This window comes from Bos grunniens, chromosome 6 (genome assembly GCF_055505025.1).
Source record: "Bos grunniens cultivar Pamir isolate PY7600 chromosome 6, Bosgru_T2T1.0, whole genome shotgun sequence".
NCBI classification, from domain to species: domain Eukaryota; kingdom Metazoa; phylum Chordata; class Mammalia; order Artiodactyla; family Bovidae; genus Bos; species Bos grunniens.
Genome location: NC_141170.1, coordinates 31432838 through 31448590, shown reverse-complemented (window position 1 = coordinate 31448590; position 15753 = coordinate 31432838). Strand labels below are relative to the sequence as shown.

The window sequence follows — 15753 nt, the reverse complement described above, 5'->3', positions numbered from 1 at the left end:
CTTCAGTTGTGTCCGACTGTGCAACCCTATGGACTGTGGTCTGCCAGGCTTCTCTGTCCAAGGGATTCTCCAGGTAGGAATACTGGAGTGGGTTGCCATTTCCTACTCCAAGGCCTCTATACTAAACCTAAAGTCACAGGGACAGAAAGAAAAGTTTGCTAGTGAATCATGAAGGATAATAATGAAAAAAGCAACTCCCATTTTCACCTCCTAAATCCCCAGACCTGTAAATCCTGGCTATAGGAGAAAGACCACCACCTACATTATTATCTAATTTAGGGCATATACACTGCACCCAGGGAGAAGGCAATGGCACCCCGCTCCAGTACTCCTGCCTGGGAAATCCCATGGATGGAGGAGCCTGGAAGGCTGCAGTCCATGGGGTCGCTGAGGGTCAGACATGACTGAGCGACTTCACTTTCACTTTTCACTTTCACGCATTGGAGAAGGAAATGGCAACTCACTCCAGTGTTCTGGCCTGGAGAATCCCAGGGACGGGGCATCCTGGTGGGCTGCCATCTATGGGGTTGCACAGAGTCGGACACTACTGACGCAACTCAGCAGCAGCAACAGCATACTGCACCTTGGAGGACACTGCCTCGGCTGCACAAACTATGCCATATGCCACTTGACTAGTGCCATACGTGATTTTTCAAAAAGACAGTCCACCATTCTGTCAAATCAGTGGTTTTAGGAAGGGAGCAGGGCAGGGTAAGACGGGTGAATTTGATGAGTATAGTCCCAGCGCCACACTTCATTTCTACACAAAGACCTCCTTCATCAGAAGTGACGGTGTATGGAATACCGTGAAAGAGGATAAGCCCCTCCATGAATCCATAGATGGTTGTTTGGGCATAAACTTGATGTACAGAGAAGGACGATCTACATACTATATAGAGGGCCTATCCCATTGAGAACAAAGTGCTGCTCTTCCCATGATGGAAGTGATCCAACAAAAGAAACCTGCACATGGTAGCTGACAAGCCCTGCTCAGGGAATGGCTCTCTAAAAATGGCTCAGTTTTGATTTGGCTCCAGCAACAGAACCACACGCATACAGCAGCTGTAATAGGAATCATGATCTGATTCAGTTCATCATAATTCACAGTTATCCTCCCAAATTCATCTGTCTTCCACAGGCTCTCCCTAACCCTTATTTTACTGCCCAACAGATAACGCTTTTACAGATGGACTTTTTCTTCCTAATGTTGATACAGGCAACTTTTTAGATGTAAACACATCAAGACCAGAAGGAAAATGGAAAAAAAAAATGGAGATCATTTTTCTTTAAAGCACTACACTGGGAACCTCAGCCATAAAGGAGAAAAAAAAACAAGCACTTCTATGTTTTTATAATGACAGTTACATTTCTACTGTGCATTTATCCTCACAATCTACAAGATACATAGTAATCTCATTTATTAAACTGGGAAACTAAGATATAGTGAAATTAAGTGACATGACCCAGTCCCATAGCTAGTAGCGTAGAGCAAGATCTTAAGTCCAAGGGTCTGGGGTGGATTTCTCACCCCAAAGCTAATTCTCTTTACACTATACCACATTCTAACAAACAAGATTATTATGTTCTTCATTTTCTTCCCAGAAGATAAGTTACTCTAGTATTGCACTATATAATTTTATTCTTAAAAGAGATATAAGTAGGAGGGTAATGAAAACAGTTAAAATATGTTTGCTGGGACTTTGGTGGCAGTCCGGTGGTTAAGACTGTGTTTCCACTGCTGGGGGCACAAGTTCGATCCCTGGTTGCGGAGCTATGATCGCACATGCTTCTCTGCCAAAAAACCAAAACATAAAACAGAAGCAATATTGTAAAAAAAAAAAAAAAGTCAATAAAAACTTAAAAAACTCCACATTGAAAAAATATTTTTTAAAAAAGCAGGGAATAGGGCCGTGGGGGAAGGCAAGGGTACCCCTGATTGGGAGGGAGGGGTACAAGAATTCTGGATGAAGGATGTTGTCCAGGTAGTTCCTGGGTATGTCTGTAGAGGGAGGTTTTCGGTGATACTCTGTAAAAGAAACTAGAAGAAAAGGAGATCAAAGAAAAATAAAGATGAATTTCATGTACTCACTAGTTCAGCCCCTTCTAAGTTGTTTGAATACTTTTAGCTTTGATAGAAAACTTAGATCATAGTCATAAAACTTGCAAATAGAAATAGTAATTTCTGATTTTTAGAATTAAATTCAAATAGCACTGTCTTAGATCAGTGTTTTTCAATTCATTTTTTCCCACTCCATACTTAGATATTTGTTATATCTAAGTCTGGTTTTCACCTAATATTTTATCTTAAATCAGTGATTCTCAACCAGGGGTGATTTTGCCCCCCCGGGGAACACTTGGCAATGTCTGGAGACATCTTTGTTTGTCCTAACTGGGTGCTACTGGCACCTAGTGGCTAGAGGGCAGGGGTACTACTAAACACTTCACAAAACACAGCACAGCCTCTCACCAGGTCAGCAGTACCAAAGATGAGAAATCCTGATTTAAATCAGCTCATGTTTGTTTAAACTCCATCATAACTAACATTTATTGAGCAACAGGATAGATTTTTTATTGAAGTATAGTTGATTTACAATGTTGTGCGAGTTGCTGCTGCTGCTGCTAAGCTGATAAGTCACTTCAGTCGTGTCCGACTCTCTGTGACCCCAGAGACGGCAGCCCACCAGGCTCCCCCGTCCCTGGGATTCTCCAGGCAAGAACACTGGAGTGGGTTGCCATTTCCTTCTCCAATGCATGAAAGTGAAAAAGTGAAAGTGAAGTCGCTCAGTTGTGTCCGACTCTTAGCGACCCCATGGACTGCAGCGCACCAGGCTCCTCCGTCTATGGGATTTTCCAGGCAAGAGGACTGGAGTAGGGTGTCATCGCCTTCTCTGTGCTCGTTGCAGGTGTACAGCAAAGTGATTCAGTTATACATAAATATATCTATTTTTTCAGGCTCTTTTCCCTTATAGGTTTTTATGAAATACTGAGTATTATTCCCTGTGCTATACAGTAGGATATTTTAAATACTGTTCAAGTGAATGACATGCAATACTTCTTTGAATTCACAATCTTATGTGGTAGATGACACCATTAAACTTATTTTACAAGTAAGGAAACTGAGGGCTAATTAATTTGTCCAAAGTCAAACAGCCAGAAAGTAGCTGAATCTGGATGGCATGATGCTAGGGATCCTCAGCTTAACCAATATGCCCTATTTTATATCACTACTATAAATGAAAATGAGTATCACATGTCATGTACTAGAAAAACATATAAATAAATCTAATTAGAGCAAAATATTATTAAGCTCTAGCTAGATATTGTTGCCTGCTGAAGCCTCTGGGTCTAAAGAGTGGGGTCTTCTCATGGAAAGGGAGACTTCAGTGTTAGAGAAGTGTTAAAGACATGCTAGAATCAAACCATCGGAGAAGTTGGAGGCACCCACTCCACTGCTCTTCCCTGGAAAATCCCATGGATGGAGGGGCTTGGTAGGCTGCAGTCCATGGGGTCATGAAGAGTCGGACACGACTGAGCGACTTCACTTTCACTTTTCACTTTCCTGCATTGGAGAAGGAAATGGCAACCCACTCCAGTGTTCTTGCCTGGAGAATCCCAGGGACGGGGAAGCCTGGTAGGCTGCCGTCTATGGGGTCACACAGAGTCGGACACGACTGAAGTGACTTAGCAGCAGCAGCATCAAACCATGCTAGCATCAAATTCAGCTGACTGCTCCAATACTTTGGCCACCTGATGCAAAGAGCCAACTCATTGGAAAAGACCATGATGCTGGGAAAGACTGAAGGCAAAAGGAGAAGGGGATGGCAGAGGATGAGATGGTTAGATAGCATCATGGACTCAATGGACATGAATTCAAGCAAACTCCAGGAGATAGTGGAGGACAGAGGGGCCCAGTGTGCTGCAGTCCATGGGGTTGCAGAGTCAGACGTGACTCAGTGACTGAACAACAAACAACAAGCATCAAACCAAGATTTCCTTCTTGACATAATCAGAAGAAATGAAAATGAATTTAAAGGGGACAATTTTCCTATTACATAATTCAATATTACACAACACTGTGTGTCTGACTCTGTGCAATCCTATGGACTGTAGCTTCCCAGGCTCCTTTGTACACAGGATTCTCCAGGCAAGAATAATGGAGTGGGTTGCCATTTAATTAAATGAGTTATAAAAAATCTTGCAAGAAACTGGCAGAGAATTACACAACAGAATTTGTGTAAATTTCATTTCCTGAAGCTCCTGTGGTCTCTTTCCGGCACCAACTTAGATTCTTATATACTTCTGTGATTTGTTATTCAGTTGCTCAGTTGTGTCCAACTCTTTTGCAGCCCCACAGACTGTGGGCTCCTCTGTCCATGGGATTTTCCTGGCAAGAATAATGGAGTGGGTTGCCATTTCCTCCTCCAGGGGATCTTCCATATATAAGCTCTCTAAGAGCCAAGGAAGGACAGGCAGCCACAGTTGGCTCCAGAGTGCCACAGGGAACAAAGAGCTGCTCTATCCAGGGTAACCACTGCGCCCTCCTGGGAGGAAGTGGCCTTTTGAGCCGTGCTGTGTACCACCTCCCTTCTCCTCAATACATCCTGTGAGGGTTGTTGATCGTCCAGGGACAACTTACGGGATTTGCAAGCATGACCCTGAGACAGTAACTCTGCTAGATGACACAGGTCCCTGGAGGTTACCAGAGGGAGGAAAGAGGAAGGAGAGAAAGGGGAGGTTTTCATCTTAGGAACAGAGTAGTGGGTCCATCTTAATTTCTAAACACACACACATTGAATCCAATTTTAGGTCTGCCATATGACCACACAATCATTGAGTTTATGGCAAAAATTTGTACTTTAAATATTCACAGCACCTCCTAGAGGATTGTATTAGTGGTTCTGTGGTATCAGCTGAAGCCAAGTTCAAATAAGCATTGGAAATACTGTTGGCTTTTTAAAAACTTTTTATTTTGTATTGGGGTGTAGCCAATTAACAATGTTGTGATAGTTTCAGATGAACAGAAAAGGGACTCAGCCATACATATACATGTATCCATTCTCCCCCAACCTCCCTTCCTAGCCAGGCTGCCACATAACATTGAGCAGAGTTCCATGAGCTATACACTAGGTAATATTGTTTGCTTTTGTCTTTAGAATTTTGATTCTAGAATCTCTTCCTTACTTGATTATGGATATCTTTCTTCTCTTAAAATATTCCTTTAATAAGTCTTGAGATTTCATGCCATAATCATGGATAATTAAAATTCAAATACACCTAGAGAGTAAAAACACTGACAAATTCAGAATATCTCTTGCCCACTAGAATGTAAACTTCTTGGGGGTAGGGACTTAAGTTTTGTACCCTACTAAATCCCCAAAGCCTACATAAGTAACTAGCATATAGTTAGTGCTTAATAAATATTGTCAAATGAACAAGAGCTCATGCTAAGGTGTAAATGGTTATAGCAGTCAACATTTCTTTTGCTGTACATGTATTTTTTCATGCCTCTTGGCTTTACATGTGCTGCGTCACCTTTCTGCAGTGCTTTTGTCTGCCTTTTACTCCTCTATCACCTGCCCCTCTTCCTTACTGGGAGAAAGTCTACCAACCCTTTAAGACTTGCTTTTTGGGTAAAACTCTCTTTGACCCCATCTTCTTCCTCACGTTAACACTCTTTCACTAGCTGGGCTCCTGTAGTCCTTGGTATATAATCCTGTTATGAGGGATGGCTTTGTGCTGTAATTACTTGTTTACAAGTTAGTCTCTGCCACTAGAAATGAGCCCCTTGACAGTTGTAATGTGGTACATTTCTTTTGTATCCTCACCCTTAACAGTGGTAACTGGTTTACCCTTAACATGGGTAACCGATCTTCAAAAAATTTTATTGACTGACTGAATCTTGTAAGTGGTCCTTTATCCTTCAGGACTCCAGGAAGATCTCAGATCCCTTTTAAGGAGTGTACTATCAGATTACTTCCTTTAAAAGCTCTATTTTGGAGAGGAAATCTTCCTGCCCACTATGGCTTTATTTTACTAAATCTCTTTGTCCTGTACTCAAATAGAATGATTGGTGTGGAAACACAGAGACAGCCTATAAATAAGGGATTTGGATATACTTGTTCAAATTTCAAGGTAGGACTGATTATCTTGGTTGTCTTCTCTATAGATGCTTCCTGGTTGCCCTGATGCCATACAGACCTTAAGGACAGTAATATTCTGGGAGGGTTGGGATACTTCTGCCAAGGAAAAAAACAACACTTCGATTATCTGGGACACGATTATTGTTGGTGCAGGACAGGAGAATTATATCTTGTTTTAAAGTAGTAGCTCATGTCTCCAGTTATAAGAGGATTGTGGCCTGCTCAGGTTGCTGTGGTTGTAACTATGGCAACTATGGAAAATATGAGAGAGATGCCAAGAAGATAGTGTGGTAGCAACCAAGGGCAGGAGAGAACAAACAGCCAAGACTAGGGACTGCCCAGGGTCCCTGGAGTCCAGTGGTTGTCTATGTAGGAATTCAAGATCTGATTCCACATTTCATTATTTATTTGTATTGATGCAAATCCCGAACTGCTCATGGTCGATCCCTTTCATTCATCCATTCTGCTTGAAGTTACCCTGAGGAAGGGAATGGAGAGGCAACATGAGTCCTTAGGACAAAACCCAAAGGGCTGCAGAACTTGAGAACAGGCACAATTTAATTACGCCAACTGTGAATTTGTGTGGGTGAAATAACAGCTGCTGATCCTTAGGATATTTTAAGTTGCAGCTAGTTGGGATACTCTTTATGTCTATATATGGTCCTTCATGCTACAGGACCTCATGGAGATGAGTGGGCTAAAAACACAGACTCCTTGAAACTACAGCATCATCTCGTTCTTTGACAGCATGTCAGCAGCCTGCTCTCTGGGAAACTTCAGTGAGGTTAAAAGTTAAGCCTCTCATCTGACATACTCAGCAGGGACTCCTCCATCCCCCACCCCACCCTCCATCGTTGTCCCTAGGTTGTTTTTTTTTTTAATTAAAGGAGAGACTTATTTGTCAGTCTCCATATATTTTCAAGCTGTTCAGTTACCACCTCTTGTGCACAACATGCACACCAGGCAAACAAACTTTAAGAGCACAGCAGATTGAAGCAGCAAGCAAGCCCAGCAGATTGAGCCCCCTGAGCCCGTGTGCTATATGAAGCAAACCAAAACACAGCTGGTGGAGTTAATTTTAGGCTTACCGACCTTGGCAATGTTCTATCAACTGGGGAAAAGCAGCTCTGAATAGGTTCAAAAGGAACCTTCCTCTGCCTTCTCCCCAGGCAGCTAACTAGAAAAGAGGCTGTGTGGTTTAATAGGAAAAACAATTAATTATAAACCATGGTAAATTGGACAGATTAAGAAATTCAGTATTTATTAAGCAAGTCCAAGGCCCATGCAAGAAATCTTTTAAGATGTCTGTCCTATGACTAAGATCCTCAATATAACACTCAAAGTAGCACTTTCAGACAAGTTTTGGGCTTCCTTGGTAGCTTAGTTGATAAAGAATTCACCTGCAATGCAGGACACCCCGGTTCGATTCCTGAGTTGGAAAGATCCACTGAAAAAGGGATAGGCTACCCACTTCAGTATTCTTAGGCGTCCCTAGTGGCTCAGATGGTAAAGAATCCACCTGCAATGTGGAAGACCTGGGTTCAATCCCTGCATAGGGAAGATCCCCTGGAGAAGGGGAAGGATACCCACTCCAGTATTCTGGCCTGGAGAATTCCATGGACTGTATAGTCCATGGGTTGTAAAGAGTCGGGCACAACTGAGCGACTTCCTTAAAGATTGGCTACTCAAAAACAAAGATAAATTTCTATATCATGGTGCTTTAAGACATCAAAATGGTTTGGCAATGATGAGTGCAGAGGTAAAAGTTTTATTAAATTATGCTGTTTATATAAAATATATCAAGAATTTAAATGCAAGGAGTCAGTTCAGTTCAGTTGCTCAGTCATGTCTGACTCTTTGTAACCCCAAGGACTGCAGCACGCCAGGCCTCCCTGTCCATCACCAGCTCCTGGAGCCTACCCAAACTCATGTCCATCGAGTTGGTGATGCCATCCAATCATCTCATCCTCTGTCATCCCTTTCTTCTTCTGCCTTCAATCTTTCCCAGCAAAAGGGTCTTTTCCAGTGAGTCAGTTCTTCGCATCAGATGGCCAAAGTATTGGAGTTTCAGCTTCAGTCCTCCCAATGAATATTCAGGACAGATTTCCTTTAGGATTGACTGGTTAGATCTCCTTGTAGTCCAAGAGACTCTCAATGCAAGGAGTAAACATATATTATTTACTTCTGAATGCACAGGATCCAATTCTCTGACCACCAAAATAGGTGAGGTCCCTGTAACAGACTCACATACAAAATGAACCTTTCCTTCCTGACACTTATACCGACTTCTAATTTTTATTTGACTGCCTGAATTTACCAATGGTCTATAAAATTCATGATGAAGGTAGTGACTATATCCTTGTTTTTTTGCTCATAGAGGCCCATTATAGACAAGAAATACTTGTCATGTTGATAGATGAATGATTTGTACCTCATCATTTCCCTAAACCTGACATTTTATTGCACAAAATTCACCTTCAAAGGAATGAACAGCTTGAAGAGGAAGGTACTGTATGAGGTTTGGGATCAATGGAAGACCTTTCTTCTATTGTAATACCTTATGTGTTTTGATGCTTTACAGTTTTGCGTGATAAGTGAATGCACTGAGAGACACCAAGCTTCACCAATCAATCTTTAATACTTCCATTCAAATAATATGTCCTTGAGAAGCATTTATAACCATTCTCAAGTCTGTCTTTAATGAAGATATAGAATTAAAATCTAAAGGCCATTGATAAGGATCAGGTTGAATTGTTAGTTATGTTAAATGAGATCATGTAGCATGCCAAAATTCACTTAGAATTTATTCATTCATTTTAAACTGAGGTCATTGTGGGAAGGGGGAAAAGAAATGAACTTTACTGAATTCAGATTGTACTTACAAGCTATGTGATTTTGAGAAAATTACATACATAACCTCTCAAAATTAGTTTCCTTATTTATAAAAGAGGGAATATAACACCTAATATCAACCTGATGGGGAAAACAAGAAACAGAGAGATAAAATGTATGAAAAGCTTAGCAGAATTGGCCTATCAGAAATACTCAGGCTTCCCCTGTGGCTCAGCTGATAAAGAATCCACCTGCAATGCGGGAGACCTGGGTTCTATCCCTGGGTTGGGAAGATCCCCTGGAGAAGGGAAAGGTTACCCACTCCAGTATTCTGGCCTGGAAAGAGTAGGACACAACTGAGCAACTTTCACTTTCAGAAATACTCAATAAATGGCATGGCAACCCACTCTAGTGTTCTTGCCTGGGGAATCCCCAAGGACAGAGGGGCCTGGAGGGCTACAGTCCATAGGGTCGCAAAGAGTCGGACATGACTGAGTGACTTAGCACACGTTAATATAAAAGCAAAAATAATATTATGTAATAAACTAATTAGATGGAATAATTACTATTTCAACCTAGATATTATGTAACCAAAACACTCCTGCACAAATGAATGCATTTTATCAGGTTACTAAGAATTTGTTGCCCTGGTATACTTTAGCTCAGGTTTGTTTGTCAGGTATCTATTCTTTCAGAAGCAGATCACATTTCTGAATCAGAAGACAAAAGGTACTCAAGAAATACTGAGGCTCAGAGTTAGCCATAGGGTTTGGATTTTGTGTTTCTTCTCTCTGGCATTAGGAACATTTGCTTTTAGTTTTACAGGTAAAAATACCTTTATATATATATATATGAGTAGAAGAAGCTGGCTAATGTGAGGGCAAGGAAAGAACTCTCTAATCCAAAAATTCATCTTCTATATCAACAATTACAATTTTAAATCCCCGTTAATAGTAATGCTTTTTCTAAATGAGACCTGCTACTTGTTCATTTTCTTTTAATTATGGGAAATTCCAAAACTAAATAAAAAGACACCACAGCATAATCCTTCTCATGTACTTGTCACCTGGCTTTAACAATTCATCTGTATTTCTACTTTCATTCCTCCTCCCATACTATTCTGAAGCACGTTCCAGGCATATTATTTCTTCTGCAATTATTTCAGTACGCATTTCTAAAAAAATAAAGGCTCTTAAAAATATAGACACAACATCATCACTGCAATTAATAGTTATTAGTAACATCAAATATCCAATGTTTAAATTTTTTGATTCTCTATAAATGACGCAGACATTTGCTATCGTTCTTTTTGAGACTGCATGTTTGAATCGAGATGCAAATGAACGTATACATTACCACTAGTTGATATGCCTTTTATGTTTCTTTCAACCTCTAAGTTTCTTCAGCTCTATTTTTTCCTTGCAATTCATTTGTTGAAGAAATTAGGTCCTGCATATTTTCCCCACAGTCTGGACTTGCTGCTTCCCTCTATGTTGTGTAATTTAACATGTTCTTTACCATATTCTTCTGTTCCCTGTATTTCCTACAGTTCAGTATATCTCATCGTAGAGACTTGACTAGGTTCAGCTTCTAGTTTGTTGGCAAGACTTCTTAACAGGTGATGATATATTCTTCTGTTAGGATACGCATAAAGTATGGTTTTCTCTCTTGTAATACCAGCAAGCCATTGGTGATCAATTTCTAGATCCATTTGGGGTTGCAAAATGGTGACATTCTAATAATAAGTCAACCATTCTTATTTCATTTTTTAAAACTGAAATACTTCTATAAGGAGAAATTCCCCCGGATCTACTGTTTGGGAACTTGGCTTTAAAATAACTTGGTGTTATTTTCTTTGGGAAAGGTAACATACTGACATGCTGGCAGTGACCAACTTATCCTATAAAAAGGTATAATGAATCATTTTCTTTAAGACTGTAGAAGCCCTCACCTTGAGAAAAAAGGAGAATATAACTACAACTGAGAGAGAGGAAGTAAATGTTGATAAAAAACCTAAGATTTAAAAAAAAAAAAAAAGATATTTGGGAAGAGATGAAAGGAGAAATTTTAGTGCTTACAGGTAGCGCTTTGCTAAGTCTATTCTTATCCAGCATATAAATTCCTATTTGGAAGCTTACCGTAAGGTTTTGAATAATATTTGCTTACTGAGGAGTCCTATATTCTTACCTCCTGTTCAGATCTCTCCCCAGGTTTTGCACAGCACTCAAAGCTCTACCTGACATAGCTACTTTGATGTCTAAAAGACATTTCAGAGCTAACATATCTAACGTGAAACTTTTAGTTTCATCTCAAAATTGTGATTCAGATCTTCCCTATTTCAATAAATGGCAGCACCACCTGCCAGTTACTAAAGACAAAAAAATAGGAGTAGTCTCTGACTCCTTTCCTCTAATCCCTAGAGTCAATCAATCAATCACCAAGTGCTGTTCATTTTCAGATTATTAACTTCTTTCTCTTATCAATGTCGCTACCCTAAACCATGTCACAACTGCTGAGAAATAACTGGACTATTACAATAGTCTTCTGGCATCCATGGTGACATGCTGGCCTCCTCTAGAACATTCTCCACAAGAAGAGAGAGTGACCCTAAAAATGTCAATCAAGGATCATGAGCTGATAACTGTTGAAGCTGTGTGATGGATTCATTACACCAATTTCTTGCCCTGTTTATATGTTTGAACTTTTCCAAATTAAAAAAAATAAAATGATGGGAATTCTCTGGCAGTCCAGTGATTAGGACTCTGTGCTCTCACTGCTGAGGGCCAGGTCAGGGAACTAAAATTCCGTAAGATGTGCTTTACAGCCAAAAATAATAAATTTAAAAAATAAAATAAAACAAAATGTTATTCAGTTTATTTACCTTATTATTATTGTACTTCTTGGATGACTCTTTTATGTTCTTGGAATAAAACTGAAATGTCTTACCTAAGCCTGTGAGCCCCATGTTTACATGTCCTGTGAGCCATGCCTGTGAGCTGTGTTTACATGTCCAGCTTTATCTGATGCCACTCTTCCTGCTCAGGGTGACCCAGCCATAACCAGTCAGTTCTGAGAAACCTTTAAGCTCTTTCTTATCTTAGAGCATGTGTACTTATTATTCCCTCTACTAGAAAATGATCATTCCCTAGCTCTTTGCAAGGTTGGCTCCTTCTCTTCCTTCAAGTTTCAACAAAACTACCCAATCTAAATTAGATCATCCTCCTTTACCATTAATCTCTATCACATTATTCTGTTTATTTTATACCTTACCACAGTTTATAAGTACCTTGTTTGTTTATATATAAATATAAGGTGAATGGCTACCCACTCCAATATTCTTGCCTGGAGAATTCCATGGACAGAGGAGTCTGGCAGGCTTCAGTTATGGGGTTGCTAAGAGTTAGACATGACTGAGCCTTATGCAGATGACACCACCCTTATGGCAGAAAGTGAAGAGGAACTAAAAAGCCTCTTGATGAAAGTGAAAGAGGAGAGTGAAAAAGTTGGCTTAAAGCTCAACATTCAGAAAACGAAGATCATGGCATTTGGTCCCATCACTTCATGGGAAATAGATGGGGAAACAGTGTCAGACTTTATTTTTTGGGGCTCCAAAGTCACTGCAGATGGTGATTGCAGCCATGAAATTAAAAGACGCTTACTCCTTGGAAGAAAAGTTATGACCAACCTAGATAGCATATTAAAAAGTGGAGACATTACTTTGCCAACAAAAGTCCATCTAGTCAAGTTTTTCCAGAAGTCATGTATGGATGTGAGAGTTGGACTGTGAAGAAAGCGGAGTGCCAAAGAATTGATGCTTTTGAACTGTGGTGTTGGAGAAGACTCTTGAGAGTCCCTTGGACTGTAAGGAGATCCAACCAGTCCATTATAAAGGAGATCAGCCCTGGGTGTTCTTTGGAAGGACTGATGCTAAAACTGAAAATCCAATACTTTGGCCACCTCATGCGAAGGGTTGATCATTGGAAAAGACTCTGATGCTGGGAGGGATTGGGGGCAGGAGGAGAAGGGGACGACAGAGGATGAGATGGCTGGATGGCATCACCGACTCGAAGGACCAGAGTTTGGGTGAACTCCAGGAGTTGGTAATGGATAAGGAGGCCTGTAATTCATGGGGTCGCAAAGAGTTGGACACGACTGAACGACTGAACTGAACTAAGCCACTAACATACACATTGGACGCACACTTGTTTATTACAATAAGAAATTAACTTAAATGAATAGTTAAAGATATCTGAAGGTACGGGACTTCCTTGGTGGTCCAGTGGCTAAGACTCTGTAGGCCCAACACAGGGGGCTGGGGTTCAATTCCTAGTCAGGGAACTAGATCCCACGTGCCACAACTAAGAGTTCGCATGCTGCAACTAAGGATCCCGCATGCCACAACAAAGATCGAGGATCCCAAGTGCTGCAACTAAGACTTGGTGCAGCTAAGCAAATAAATACCTTTTAAAAAAGATATTTTAAGGCATATACCCACATTCTATTCTACTCATATTAAAACTCCAATTCTGTGAGAAACTGGTGGATAGAATACAAATTTTAATCATCTTGCTTCATAAACACGGATTTATAAGCAAAGTAAGATTCTGATCAGGAGAGTTACTTCTTGAAATTGAAATTTTAGGAAGATAGTAGTATGCAATATCACCAATATGGATTGGTGAAGGAGAAAGCAGAATTAGAAATCTCTGAATATACCCTCTCTTTGGTTCTAAATTGCCAAATATTTTCAAGTGCTGAATAATTTTAAGTCACAGTCACTGTTTAATTTAAATGCCCAACCTCTGAAATTATATTTTTTATCACTAACATGACACCTCTCTCATTTTTACCACCAGTACATCATGTAAGTTTTATCAACTCTTCAGTTCAGGCAATTCTCCTAGTGGGATGATAAAGAAAAACTCAGCAAGTATTTTTGCAGATTCTGTCCTCTGCCAATCATTGTACTTATTCAGAGTCATAGGATTCATTTATATTTAGTTACACCAAAAACAGGCTACATAAGCCAGTCTACCAAACCAATGAGCAGACAGAAACTGTCTGCCAGTCATCTAAAGGATGTCCCTGGCATGACAGAATTTTAGAACTGGAAGATACCTTAGAGATTATGTAATAATCCAAAACCTCATTTTAAAGGGGGTGAGATTGTTCTAATAGATTTACAAACTTACTCTTCCCAAAGTAAAAGATAATATCCTAATCTGGTAATGCAAGTCTTATTTTCAGAAGACACTTAAGGAATTGAATAGTAAATCTGTATCATATTAAAATCTAGAACACAGGGCTTTTATGTCATAAATCCATTATTTTTGTTATAGTAAAATAATGCCTCCTTTTCCCTCTTTTCCAGCATTTTTCCTTTCATCTTTTCAAATTATTCCAGTGACCTCTGCTGTTCCTCAGATAGTACTGAGACTAATATTTTCTTGTTTTTTTTTAAAACGGTTTGCTTTATCAACATGCCAAACTTATAGTACATAAAGTCAACAGAACACATTTCAACAGAACACGTTTCATACTGGCATCTCCTTCAAGTCTTCCTAAGAGCCCAAGGTGGGTTACAAGCTATATAAAATTAAGTTTTGTTCAAATTCTTTGAAAAGTTACTTGTAGATTTGATGGATCTCATAAGGAAAGAAGATGGACATCTTTCAGTAAAATAAATGGATACCCAAATTCATCATGCTGTGGAAGGCTGGTTATCAGTCCGCAACGTCCATTAAGCATTTATTCGGCTCAAGCGTATTATTGCCATTAGGCACTCTGATGCACAAAACATTCTAGAAGCTAGAAGGAATTCAGTGCCCCTTACAGAGGAACTTGCATTTCACATAGTTAAGGGACCCAGGTCAAAGCTTTATAACCTACAATATCTGCTCAACATACCTTGAGTATGTCACCACAGCAGTTTTCCCGGCTGCTGATGACAGCCCCAGTCTCCTGCAGAGGCAGTGTTGGACCCTGGCTATCTCCTAGTTCTGGCTTTTAAATAAGCCCATAAAACAACCCACTTAGATCCTTTCCTCTCTTCGGGCGGAACCACACCCAAACCATTCCTACCAGATGAAATTCACTCCTCTTTTTACATACTTAGCAGAGAGACTCCACAGCCTTTCATCTGGGCACTCACAGTGGGCAGAACTCTGCTGGCAATTCCATCCCTCAGCGCAGGACCCTGACATCCCAGAGTTGAAGCCAACTTCCTTCCAGATCGCTGACACCCAGCTAAGTAGCTTGGAGCGCTCTGCCACCGCCCACAACCTCCAACGGGGTGGACTGGGCTCGACAGGCCGGGCAGCCACCCGGCACTGGCGGGGCGTGGTCCGCGGCTGCCTAGGTGTCCAGAACGTTGGGGACCAGGGGATCGCAGCGGGAGGGGCGGGGTGGGCGCCCTCCGCTCTCGCGAGAGCTCACGAGGTGGGGGCTGCGAGGGGCTGGGGACCGGGAGGTGCGGGAGCGCGCGGCGGCCCTTCTCCGGGGAGCAGGCGAACGGCCCTTTCCCCGCCTTCTTTTCCTTCTCCTCCCATTGAGTGATTCAAGCCGTGCGCTTCCCACTTCCGCCCCCTCTGCGAGCCATTGGAACTAGCGAAGCCAAACAAGTTGCGGCCGCCGAGCAGCTGGCGCTCCCCGCCTCCTCCTCTTCTCCTCCTCCTTGCTCTCCAGGCCTAGCCACTGTCGTCCCGAGGCCCCGCGACCGCCGAGCCCGCAGCCCAAGCCGCGGCCAACATGAGCTTCTTCTTGTGAGTAGCCAGGCCCCGCG

The 15753-nt window shown here is 41.3% G+C and overlaps 2 protein-coding genes across 4 annotated transcripts in view; one reads left to right on the top strand and one right to left on the bottom strand.

Annotated features, from left to right (window-relative positions):
* Positions 1-15753, top strand: part of MOB1B (MOB kinase activator 1B) — a 93336-nt gene that overhangs the window by 19752 nt on the left and 57831 nt on the right. The window contains exon 1 of one of the 3 annotated variants that reach the window (XM_086405487.1): positions 15420-15733. The exons of 1 other annotated variant lie outside the window; for it this stretch is intronic. In XM_086405487.1, the coding sequence (XP_086261613.1) occupies positions 15720-15733 (14 nt within the window). In that variant the 5' untranslated portion in view covers positions 15420-15719. Of the gene's footprint in view, positions 1-15419; positions 15734-15753 lie in introns of those variants that run through there. One more of the 3 variants, XM_086405489.1, reaches the window with a different exon arrangement.
* Positions 6529-15721, bottom strand: LOC147370507 (uncharacterized). The gene is made up of 3 exons (XM_086407317.1): positions 15689-15721; positions 15084-15513; positions 6529-6618 (listed from the first exon to the last, which is right to left on the bottom strand). The coding sequence occupies exons 1-3, from the start codon at positions 15719-15721 to the stop codon at positions 6614-6616; spliced, it is 468 nt and encodes a 155-aa protein (XP_086263443.1). The 3' UTR covers positions 6529-6613.